Source organism: Haemorhous mexicanus, chromosome 3, assembly GCF_027477595.1.
Source record: "Haemorhous mexicanus isolate bHaeMex1 chromosome 3, bHaeMex1.pri, whole genome shotgun sequence".
NCBI classification, from domain to species: Eukaryota; Metazoa; Chordata; class Aves; order Passeriformes; family Fringillidae; genus Haemorhous; species Haemorhous mexicanus.
The window spans coordinates 104,061,884-104,073,818 of record NC_082343.1 but is presented as its reverse complement, the minus strand read 5'-3'; the positions used below and the strand labels follow the sequence as shown (position 1 = coordinate 104,073,818).

Below are 11,935 nucleotides of genomic sequence, written 5' to 3'. Positions count from 1 at the left end.
CAGGGGAGGTTTAGGTTGGATATTAGAAAATGGTTCTTCACCCAGAGAAGCAGTGCTCGGATACTGGAACAAGCTCCTCAAGGAAGCGGTCACAGCACCAGCCTGACAGACCTTAAGAAGGACCTGGACAACATTCTCAGGCACATGGTGCGACCCTTGAGGTGTCCCGTGCAGAGCCAGGAGCTGGACTCGACGGATCCACGTGGGTCCCTTCGAACTCAGCATATTCTGTGACTCCTCCCTTAACGCACGCTGGCCGCTGCAGTGCTCAGTGCGCTCCCGCTGTCGCAAAGGCGAGGACGGGGACGACGGGATCGTTTCCTGCGCCGGTCTGGCAGGCTGACGGGAGGGGAGGGGAGGGGAGGGGAGGGAAGGAGCTGATTTGGCGCATTCCAGCCGGCGCTGGGAGAGGCGGGGGCTGTCCCGGGGGGAGGGAGAAGCCGGGAGAAGCCGGGCAGGGCGGGAAGGCGCCGCGGGGGCCGATGGGTAACAGAGGGAGAAGGCGGCGGCGCCGCGCGCCCCGGCGGCAGAGGGGAGGGCGCGTGCGCGGCTCCCGCCCGTTCCCGCCCCAGCGGCCGCCTCAGGAGCGCGCGGGAGCCGCGGCCATGACGGGCAGCGATGAGGGCGGGAGCGGCCCTGCGGCGCCCCGCGCCCGGCCGCGGCTCGGAGCCTCGGCGTGAGGGCGTCTGTGCGCTCTGCCTCCTCCAGCGCCTCGCCGCGGGGCCGGGCCGACATGGCCAGCCCCGACCAGTGGGAGCGCCTGAAGACGCTGCAGCCGGACGCGGTGCGTGTGAGTGAGGTACATGGCGGGAGGCGCTGCCTGTGGATGCGGAGAGGGCGGGACGGCGCTGCAGCTGCGCTCCCGCCGCGGGAGCTTGTGAGGGGGCGGCCGAAAGCCCGTCCTACGTCTCTGGGCGGGAAAGATGCGACGGGCCTGGCAGCGTGGTAGCCGTACGGAGCATTGGGGTGCTTCCCTCCCTCGTAGCGTTGGGGCGAGCTTCCCGGGAAAGGTGCTGGAATGCAAAAGGATTGCTTTTCTCGCCTGTGTTACTTATAGCCTCTTAATCGAGCTAAATATGGTGTAGCTAAGTATGAGAAAAGGGGACTACAATGTGTTTTCTCCTCTTAACGTCTGTGATCATCTTACATGCAGCTGCCACCGTTACACCGTTACCTTTAGGATTGCTATGAAGTAGTTTGCAAAAAAGTCTATTTTGTAAAACTTTAAAAAAAGTTACATGTTTTTAGTTAATCGTGATGGTGTGTGCTTTTAATTTTGCGATATATTTTAAATATACTACTTTTTTTCTTAAATTAATCTTGTCAGTTGGGCTAAAGGTTACTTGGTAGTACTTTTGCTTCCTAAAGGCATGAAAGAGTTCACGTTAGTTTTTTGGTGGGTAATTGAACTGATGATTTTAAGAAGCAAATAGTGTTTGGCACAGCTTCTTTGTGCAGATACTTAGATGCGGTTACAGTAGGTGATACTTTCCTGAATCAGCTTTTTATAAACAGGGAGGTCAAAGATGTGGTAATCATTAACAGCCCTTGCCTGTGATGGCTATGGAACAGTGGGTGGGTATTACATCTCGTGCAGGTAGCTCGGTTTGCAGGCAGCAGATGGGTGGGATCCCTAGGCAAGAGGCCATGAACTGCCCAGCCCTTGGGATAACAAAGGGCAGGAACAACATGGTGAGTGGAAACTGAGGGACACAGCAGAAGCCATGAACTGCCAACCCTTTGGGTAACTAAAGGACACAGATGGTGGCACTGCCAAGGTGGATGTAGAGAGATGCACGGGGAGACACAGCAGGAGCAGAGGACTCAGGGCAAGATTTACCTGAGTAGACAATGAGGGTATAAAAATTTAGAGCTTCCTTTATTGTGCATCCCTCATTGGAGGTACCAGCTTGGGCTGTTTGTTCACCGTGAATAAATTGCTTTTTGGAGAGACATCTGAGACTCTGCAGTGGGAAACCAGGGGTTGAACCAGTGAGGAAACATGGCCTGACTGCATGAGTGTGGTGTGTAGGGAGTCAAGTGAGCCTCCCAATAGCTCACTGAGGCAGTCCACCATGAAGGGGCTTCATTCCCAGCAGTGACAGCATGAGACTTAAGGGAAATCTCATAAATGGTCAGACTGGGAAGTTTTCTTAATAGTGGGATATTCAAGACCCTGAGCCTACTAATAAGGAAGATTAGCAAGGTGCAGAACCTGGATTCCCGCTTACTCAGTCTTCAAGACTCCAGCTTATTCTACCAAGAGGTAGGTTGAGATTTTTGGGATGGCTGCTTTGGAAGCTGGAGGAGCTGAAGAGATTGAGATCAGTAAGGAGAAACATGTTTCATCATGACACTCAGGGCAAAAAGAACAGGACAGACTTAAAGGACAGACTACAGAACAAGGATAAAAAGTGCCTGGACCTTCAGATATGATGCTTGGAAAGCATGTCTGTAGTGTTGAAACTGGCAAGGAATATCAGAGGTCACAATATTGAAGAAATTTCCCTGTCTGACCATTCAAGAGCCACTCTTGTCAGTCACTCTCACACCCCCTGAGCTGGGACCAAGGCCCCTTTGCAGCTGCACCCCCCACACTCACACACCCAAGGTCCCCTCACCAGATTGACCCCAGGTTTCCCATAGCAGAGCCTCAGACATTTAGACCCTTAAAATAACTTATTCCTGGTACAATAGCTGGAACAGGGACCCCAAACAGAGGAAACCTCGGGCTTGTATAAACCTGTATTGGGTTTTTGTGGTCATGTTTTGATAGCAGGTTGGGGGCTGCAGGGTGGCTTCTGTGAGAAGCTGTCAGAAGTTTCCCCCATGTCCTGCAGAGCTAATTCCAGGCAGCTCCAGGATGGATCTGTCACTGGCCAAGGCAGAGTTCATCAGAGAGAGTAATAGTGCCTCTGTGATAACGTATTTAAGAAGGGGAAAAAAAGTTACTATACAGTTGTAATTACAGCCAGAGAAGAGTGAAGTGGGAATATATGAGAGGAACAACTCTGCAGACACCAAGGTGAGTGGAAAAAGAGGAGAAGGACGTGCTCTGGGTGCTGGAGCAGAGACTCCCTGCAGTCTCTGGGGCAGCCCATGGTGAAACAGCTGCAGCCCATGGAGGACCATGGGGATGCAGAGATCCCCCTGCAGCCCCTGGAGGAGACCCAGGCTGGTGCAGGTGGATGCCTGAAAGGAGGCTGTGAACTTGTGGGAAGCCCATGCTGGAGCAGGTTCCTAGCAGGGACCTGTGGATCCATGGAGAGTGGAGCCCATGCTGGAGCAGGCTTTCTGGTAGAACTTGTGACCCTTGAACCATGCTGGACCAGGCTGTGCCTGAAGGACTGCACACTGAAGAAAAGTGATGGTCGTTGAAGCAGTTGGTGAACAGCAACTTGGTGAACAGCAGTTGCTGTGGGATGGACTCATATTGGAGAAGTTCATGGGGGGCTTTCTTCTGTGGGAGGGAACTCCACTCTGAAGTAGAGGAAGGACTCTCCACCCTGAGCAGCAGCAGGAACAGCATTTGATGAACTGACATAATCCCCATTCCTGTCTCCCTGCGCTGCTGGTGTGGAGAAGGTAGAGCTTGGGGAGGGGTGGGGGGAAGGTGTTTTCTTAAGATATGTTTTATTTATCATTTTACTGCTCTGACTTTATTGGTAATAAATTTAATTAATATTCCGAAGTTGAGTCTGTTTTGCTCATGATGGTATTCGGGGAGTGATCTCTTCTGGTCTTTATCTCAACTCCTGAACTTCTTGTTACATCTCTCCCCTGACCACTTGTAGAGGGGAGTGATAGAGAGCTTTGGTGGGTGCCTGGCAGGGTCTATCCTAGGGCCTGTTGTTAGGTGAAGGATGTGAGGTTTATGGGCTGGAGGAAGGGGTCATCTAACACCTCATAAACCTGGGAAGTTGAAAAACAAGAGTTAAAGCCTTGCCTTTACCCTGTAGTGGTACAGGCTGGGGACTACCCTGTTGAAAGCACCTGGAGGTCCTCATGGACAGTGGGCTAAATGTGCACCTGCATTGTGTCCTGACATCGAGGCATATGAGGCTGTCTTAGCAGGAGAACAGTAAATTGAGGGAAATTATTCTTTTTCTTTACTTGGCATATGTTAGATTGCCCTTGGAATGCTGTTCCTGTTTTAGGCCCACTAGTACAGGAAGGCTGTTAATAAACTCCTGAGAGAACTTGTTAAGCCACTGCAGCCTTCAGTAAAATCATAGCATATCCTGAGTTGGAAAGGACCCATAAGGATCATCAAGTCCAACTCCTGTCCCAGCACAGGACAATCCCAAGAGTCACGCCATGTTCCTGACAGCATTGTCCAAGAGCTTCTTGAACTCTTGGTGCTGTGACTGCTTCCCTTGGGGAGCCTGTTCCAGTGCCCAACCACCCTCTGAGTGAAGATCCATTTTCCTAATATCTAACCCAAATTTCCCCTGACAAGTTTCATTCCACGCTTGCAAGCAAATTAGGAATTTTAAATGTTACCAGATATTTCACAGTTGTATGTGATGGGCAACTGAAAGGAAATAGCCATTAATTGAAACATGAATTGAAGCAAGAGAGGTTGCAGCTTGCCTGAGCATCAGCGAGTTCAGTGGAGTTTCCCGTTTTTGAAAACAGAGTGAGTTGTGCTGAGATGAAGGGCTGAAAGTTCTGGCAGGAATTAAAAAGCATGTATTCCTTTATTCTATTGACAGTTCATAGTAATAGCTGTTGAGTTGTCAGAGCTGTGATGGCTGTAACATCTAAAGAAGATTTGAGGATTTCTTCTGAAGAAGCTCCCCCTGTAGAGAGCATTTTATGACAGTTGTTTTTTTCCCTTTTTATTTCCTCAGGCACCAATGATTGACCTGAATGTTCACAAGGACACACAGCTTGTGAAAAGTAAGTTGCTATGTGTCATGTGTGAAAATTAATCTTGCAGTATGTCATGCCTTTTTACAATGTGAGTACAATTCTGTAGACAAATGAAAAATTGTATTTAATATCAGCAAAGCAGGAAGAATGCTGAACACTGACTGAAATAACAGATGTGAAGCAGTACATTCTTTATAGTTTTTTCTTTTCAGATCTGTTGCAAGCATACATTCCCATTGCTATATAGAAAATAGTGCACAGGAAAAGTGAGTTAAGAGAAAACTGGAACAACATACTGGCAAACATTGCCTTTCAACTGGTGTTAATAAATGTGGAAATAAACTTGAGTGAATTTCTACGTGTTGGGTTGGTTTTTTGTTTTTTGGTGGGGTTTTTTGTTTGTTTGTTTGTTTGTTTTCTCACCAGCTGAATTATTTCATGCTTTCCACAGTAACACAGTCCAAAACTGAGTTGTTGAACCTGTCACTTTGTGTTAAGTAGTGCATAAACTTGCAACCATTTAATGGGTGTGATACATTATGAGTAAAAGTGTGTATCTCATTCATCTTGGGAAACATACTGATGGTTGAAGTATTTCTGTTGTTGTCTAGGGTACTTTGTTTACACACTCACCTTTTATTGAAGCTTTAGACTGCAATGTTGCTCGGGGACACAGGTTGATCAGATGAAATACCTGGTTTGCTTTACAGGAGAAACAACAAGTAACAGCTGAATTTGACAATCTTTTATTGGTTGGCATCAAATGAATGTGTGCATACCATGACTTTTTGACTCCGAAGTAGGTGCTTTTTTGTGCTTTTTGCATACATAAATAACAATCTCAAGTTATTCATCAGGGATTTCTGCTCTTTCTGCAAATATGGTGGTAATGAATACACATAGCCCAGGGATCTTTTAAACCAGGGTGTCAGGGTAGCTGTAGATCTTTGTTGTATTAGTAAATCGACCAATGGAATGACTAGTTCTTTTTCCCTGAGACCAGATGCAAACAGTTTGTCTGCATACTAAATTCTTCAGTTCCAGAGCAGATGGGTCCTGTCCAGGCTGAAACAGTCCTGAAGCCAAGCTGACTTGTGAACCATGCCTAATAGTTGCATGTGAGGTCTGCTGGTTAAACTGGACCAAAAAGATATTAAAAAATACTCTAATAGTGTCATGCAGCAGAGAAAGAGCTGTGTTTCTCTGGCAGCACCTCAGCACTGTCTATAGTTAACCAAAGGTTTCATTGGTATTTGGTCAGTGATCTGATCCCAAGTCCTGTAGAGCATGCAGTTACTCCGTTATTAATATCCATACTAGCAGTGTGGAGTCATGGATGTCGAAAGCACAAAAATGTATGATTTTATTTAGATAAAATCATTGCAAACAAATGAAAGTATGTGTAGTTAATAGGCTTTATATGGTGTCATTGCAATATAAGCATTAAAAACTGCAGCGCTTCCAGACTTTTACCTTCATTGTTACTTCATCACTATCACTTTTTTTAATTCATGCTTATGTAGTAGCTTACCCTAAATATTCTACCAAAACCTTACAGAAACTGTGGACATCAAAAGGCCTCGATTTGATGCATCCTTGGTGCTTTTGACACGAAAATTTATGGCTCTTCTCAGAAAAGCTCCAGATGGTGTTCTTGATTTAAATGAAGTAGCGACAACACTTGGAGTACGAAAACGAAGAGTATATGACATCACCAATGTGTTGGATGGCATCGACTTGATTCAGAAAAGATCTAAGAATCATATCCAGTGGATGTGAGTTGGCTTTGAAGCTTCTAGTTTCTGAAACAGTAAATCCCAGCAGTGTTGAGTAATGTTTATAACTTTGAGAGTATCTTTAAGCATATTAAGTTACTTCTCCTAGATAATATTTTATGTTCTGTATCCTTCCTTATGTTATATGAGTTACCTAATATGTTAACAAGTATCAAGTGCATATGTACATGGAAACATATTTCAGCAGAATAAAGGATGCCAGACTTTCATGCTGTTTGCTGTTAGTATACTTGATGTTTAATAAACAGGCTTTTATTTATACAAACATGCTAGACAATTTTCATATTCTTCTAGAGGTAACAGTCTTGACCAACTTATTGGAAAAGCACCAGAGCAGCAGAACCTTAAAGATGAACTTTCTGACTTATCAGCCATGGAAGAAGCTCTGGATGAATTAATCAAGAATTGTGCTCATCAGATATTTGAACTAACAGATGACAAAGAAAATGCAAAATATCCTTTCAAGTCTTGCATTATTTTAACACATGATTTTGGTTGCACGTACGCACATATCTAGTAAGAAGTGTAGGCTGATACCACAGGTATGCAGTACTACTTGATAATGAGTTTCATAATAGCAGGCTTTTTGATTATTTTGCATTTGAGAATGCCAGTCCTGTGCTTTGTAGTAGTCCTTGCTTTGTAGTATCGTGGAGAGTCTAGCCTGTCCTCAGAGGAGTGCTGCTTGTGTGACCTTTCCTCTGTAGAAGAATGAAGTGGGGCAATAGTTTTACTGCCCTGACCATCACCCTCTTCTCTCCATTTGAGTCATCTCAGGGGCAGGTTTTGACCCACCAGTGAGCTGAAGATGCTTAGTGAGATGACAGAGAGGACTCAGAATGGAGACCCAGTGGTCTGTCGCCAAGGAGATATAATGGTATGTTGGTTATGTCCTAATACTCTTCTCTCTTGAGAGATTCCAGTGCAGTTCTGACTTTCAGATGGGTTTTGACAATAGAAAAGAAATTCATTTTAATATGTGGCATAAAGATTGAATTTTGCCTTTGGGTTACAATAAAATATTATTTAGCTCCCTTGTTTGGCAAGATGTTAAGGTGTGTGCACAAATGAAACATGCTCATATTCTTTATACCTTACTGGTTAAGAAAATAGTTCTACAGTGTCTCAGGAAATTATTTTCATGCGATTAGAAAACAGAGTGTAATTCCTGAAGAAGAGTATTCCTTCTGCTTTATAGACTTTTGACAACATCTGTGAAGACTGTTCAGGGGGGTTTTTTAACACTGAATATATTTTTTAAGCTTTTTTTTCCTTCCTGGAAATACAGAAATGTATTTTTCTGGTACTTCATTTTACAAAGCTAATATTAACCTCTGCTGAATTGTTGATCAATTTTCTGAAGTTGGTGTTCTGGCTCAACATATCTTGACATCACACTCATGCTTCTGCCCATTAGCAAATTACATAATCCTTGACCAATGTATACACTAGCTTATGTGACATACCAAGATATCCGAAGTATTCCAGCATTTCAGGAACAGATTGTGATTGCAATCAAAGCTCCAGAGGAAACCAAATTGGAAATACCAGTTCCTAAAGACGTAAGTTTTATACATTTCTCCTAAAGAAACCAAAGTTTTTAAATTTGATTTTTTCAAATTTTTTCAGCAGTCAGTAATTGACTTCCAGTTTCTCTGTCATGCGATAAATGCTGTTGTTTTCCACTGAACAGTGCTGCAGGGATAATAGTCTTAGAAGCTTACTTGCCATATTTTTCTTTTTGCCTAAATTACTAAGCCATGAATGTATCTGAGTTTTAGTTACCTGGTTTTGTTAGAGAGAATGGAAAAGCTGTAATAAAGTATGCAATGTACAGTATGGTTGGAAAAAGAAAACCTTTTGTCACTCTGGTAGATGATATCTAGAGGGATTTTTTTATGGAATGGGGCTGTGCCCTGTCCTCACCCCACAGTGCAATACACAGGCTCCATTCTTGTCTCACAGAGGAGCCAGACCTTTGCCCCCTGCACCCAGCAATGCTGCAGCTGCATAGTGGGGTCTGTGTACTGGGAACCCACTGTTGGTAATGCTCTGAGAGGGCAAATCCTGGAAGACAGCCTAAGATAACAAATGGAACTTTAATTCCATTTTCTTTTTTGCATGACCATTTTTGATAATCTTCCCAATTGCATAGTCATTGAAGTTGCCTTGCTGTGTTGACAGAAATGTGGGTATATCTTAGAAGGAAATGAATCAGTAGAACCAAAGAGTTAGATCCACTACATAGATCTCCAGTAGTTTCCCTGGTCAAAGGAGCTGTCTCTCATCCAGTGGAGATGAAAAAGATACAATTCCAGATGCCTCCTGAAGCAATAAAAAGGCAGAATTTAAAAAGTTGTACATTAGAACTGAATATTTTCTCCATTGTGTATTAAGATTTATTTGCTCTGTGTCTTGCAACATGATGTCTGTGTAAGGAAAGCAGTAAAAGCAATAAGGATTAGTTGCTTTACTATTTTGTTAAAGCTGTGTGCTCCAGTTTGTTGTCTGATTCATGGCAATGTTTTCTCAAGTTTTTAAATTTTGTTACTCTTTCTAAACATATAAGTAAGTCTGGGTCATAAATCTGAAGGTCAATAGACAGACTAAACAAATACTTAAATGCACAAACAAATACTTAAATTCATTAAAAATGAGAGCTTGTTAGCTTAATTCTGCATAATAGTTGTCCTAGAAATGTATGTAAAAGTCATAATTTATGGGGAAGCAGTAACACAATTTTAAATAGCTGCATCATTTTTGTATTTGTTCTGTTCTTAATCTATTGTCTTTAAAATAAGTGCAAAAATAGATAAAGAATGTATAAGATTTATTCTTTGAATTATATACAAGTTGCTGTTTTATAGGATCACATAGAAGTACATGTGAAGAGCACAAAAGGACCCATTGATGTGTATCTATGTGAGGTGGAAAAAGAGAATCCAGGTGCCGAAACTTGTGAAGATATGGATACTGTCCTTATCTAGTGAAACTGAGACATTCATTTTATCCTGATGAAGGTAACAACCTCCTTTTAAATTTTAATCCACATGTTTTTTTTTTTTTTGTTTGTTTTCTTAAGATTATCATATTCTGATAAACCTGTAAGTTGTACTGTTGAACAAGTATAATTTTCAGAGCCTAGATTGTGGACCAAGATTTGTGGGAGTATAGGAAACGCCTGGAAGAGAAGTCGGTGCTGCTGTGTTACCTCACAGCAACAGGAGGTCAGAGAGTCAGGCACGTGCACACAGAGCAAGGCACTCTTGTTCCCTGGCCTTTTCCTTCCTTTGCTCTTGCTGATTTCCTGTCAGAGCTGCGCTCCATGGATGGAGCTCTCAGCTCCATGTGTCAGCTCTCAGCTGCTGCACTACAGAGTCCTGCTCAGCTCAGATTGTTGCCATGAGAGTTACGATGCTGTTTTAAATGAGACTGTGCTACTGCTCATTCCTGCCCTAAGGAAGGGCAGCCAGAAGAGGGGATGTAGTATTTTAATCTCCTAAAACAAGATTGGACAGAATAGAGATTCTGAAGAACTCTAGTGCTGCAGGATATTGTGGCTTAAAAGTAAATGTGGCAGGAATTGCAGTAGCTCAGAACACAAAGAAAGAAATTATCTTTAGAAGTGCTGCTTTATAGGTGAAGGGAAGAGTTAGCTTTTTCATCCCAGGCATTTTTTTAACTTATTTCACTTGGGGAATAACTCAAAATTGTATTTTCTACAATTAGAGTAATCATATTCCTTTTTTACTTTCCTTTTAAAGTGAGATCTCCGATGGAAGAGAAAAAAACATTTGAGATGCCAGATTAATTACAACACAAAAATCTAATATAGAATGTAAATATCTGTGTTATAGGGCTTTTCCAAACTGCTTGGATCTGCAAACTTCATAACCTGAAATGTTCCAAAATGTTTTAAAAATCCAGCAGTGGATTGGTTGAGTGCTTTCACAGGATTGCTTATCTTCCCAAGTCAAAGGACAACAGTTTCTGGAGTTGCGTTTAGGAGCTTTGTTTTCTTAATTGCATATGACCTACAGAGATTTGGGTAAAAAGTTTTTTACCTTAAATTTTTAATTGACAGAAAACAAAGATAATTAATTACTTCTAAAATTTAAGGTTGGAGAACAATTTCTGGAACGGTCCACAATCTGCATGAGAATGTATAAAATGAGGAAATGCACTTTTCAGCTCTGAGGCAGCACTACTAAGCAGGATTGTCAAATACAAGTGTAACAATGAACTGGCGTATTGGAAGCCTTTGCTATAAAGAACAAGATGTAAATATCCCAGGAGTTATGCTTTACACCGTGTAAGTGCTGTTTGCATCCAGCTCTACATGAACTATGGTATCAACACTGAAGTGAAATAATTGGGCCTTGTGTACATACTTGTATAATTTCTAGGTAGTTACTGATGTACATTTATTGAGATGGTTTGCATTTCTGCCTCTGTACAGCAAAGAAATAAAATAAGCTTACAAAAACATTAAATAGTGTAATGAAACATGTTGGGTTGCCTTTGCTGCAGTTCACTGAGTAACTACAAGCATTTAAAATTATGTGAAAATTTAAAATCTGTTTTACATGGTACTGTCAGATAACACTTAAGTCTGGATCTTGTGATGCCACAGTAATGTAGCTATTTTCAGAAGAACTATCGATAACTGCTTCAATTGGTCCATTCCAGTTTCTGGAGTTTACATACAGCAGAACCTTAGTTGAGTATTGTGACTTCTTTGTGGCTCAGCTTGCAAAAGTATGTAAAATACTTTAGGACTATGTCGGTATTATCCGTCTTTCTTATCCATAAAACAAAGCTGACATTTGTATACTGGATTTTCTAATGGAGTGAACTGCCATTGTACAAATGCTGTGCGTGGGCTCACTTCAGAATTATTTAAGTAGGAAAGACCTCCAAGAATATCAACTCCAACCTTTGACCAAACACCACAATGTCAAGTAGTCTATAGCACTGAGTTTCAGATCTAGTCATTCCTTGAACTCCCCTAGGGATGGTGACTCCACCACCTCCCAGTGGAAGCATCTTCCAGTGCTTCACAGTTCTTTCAGTGAAGAAATTCTTCCTGACATCCAACCTGAATCTCCCTGGTGCAGCTTGAGGCCATTTCCTCTCCTGCTGGTTGCTCAAAGCCCCATCCAGCCTCGCCTTGAACACTTCCAGAGATGATAAGGCATCCACAGCGTCTCTTGGCAACCTGTTCTAGTGCCTTTCCACCCTCATAATAAAGAATTTCTTCCTAA

At 42.8% G+C, this 11,935-nt stretch overlaps 1 protein-coding gene across 3 annotated transcripts; it reads left to right on the top strand.

The window, feature by feature from the left end:
• Positions 1 to 575: 575 nt before the first annotated feature.
• E2F6 (E2F transcription factor 6) lies at positions 576 to 11,164 on the top strand. 3 transcript variants are annotated; one of them, XM_059842887.1, is made up of 7 exons: positions 576 to 784; positions 4,854 to 4,902; positions 6,434 to 6,650; positions 6,966 to 7,125; positions 8,120 to 8,233; positions 9,539 to 9,691; positions 10,436 to 11,164. In XM_059842887.1, the coding sequence occupies exons 1-6, from the start codon at positions 734 to 736 to the stop codon at positions 9,656 to 9,658; spliced, it is 711 nt and encodes a 236-aa protein (XP_059698870.1). In that variant the 5' UTR covers positions 576 to 733; the 3' UTR covers positions 9,659 to 9,691; positions 10,436 to 11,164. The 3 variants fall into 3 exon arrangements, with proteins under 3 accessions (XP_059698870.1, XP_059698869.1, XP_059698867.1); XM_059842886.1 differs by having other exon boundaries at positions 576 to 790; XM_059842884.1 differs by having other exon boundaries at positions 576 to 799.
• Positions 11,165 to 11,935: the final 771 nt, after the last annotated feature.

What these genes read in the sequence shown, in the direction of transcription:
- E2F6 (XM_059842884.1), top strand. Translation starts at nt 734, where the DNA reads ATGGCCAGCCCCGACCAGTGGGAGCGCCTGAAGACGCTGCAGCCGGAC. An exon ending in GGACACACAGCTTGTGAAAA is followed by an intron (nt 4,903 to 6,433) that starts GTAAGTTGCTAT and finishes AAAACCTTACAG; the next exon opens with AAACTGTGGACATCAAAAGG. An exon ending in AAATACCAGTTCCTAAAGAC is followed by an intron (nt 8,234 to 9,538) that starts GTAAGTTTTATA and finishes GCTGTTTTATAG; the next exon opens with GATCACATAGAAGTACATGT.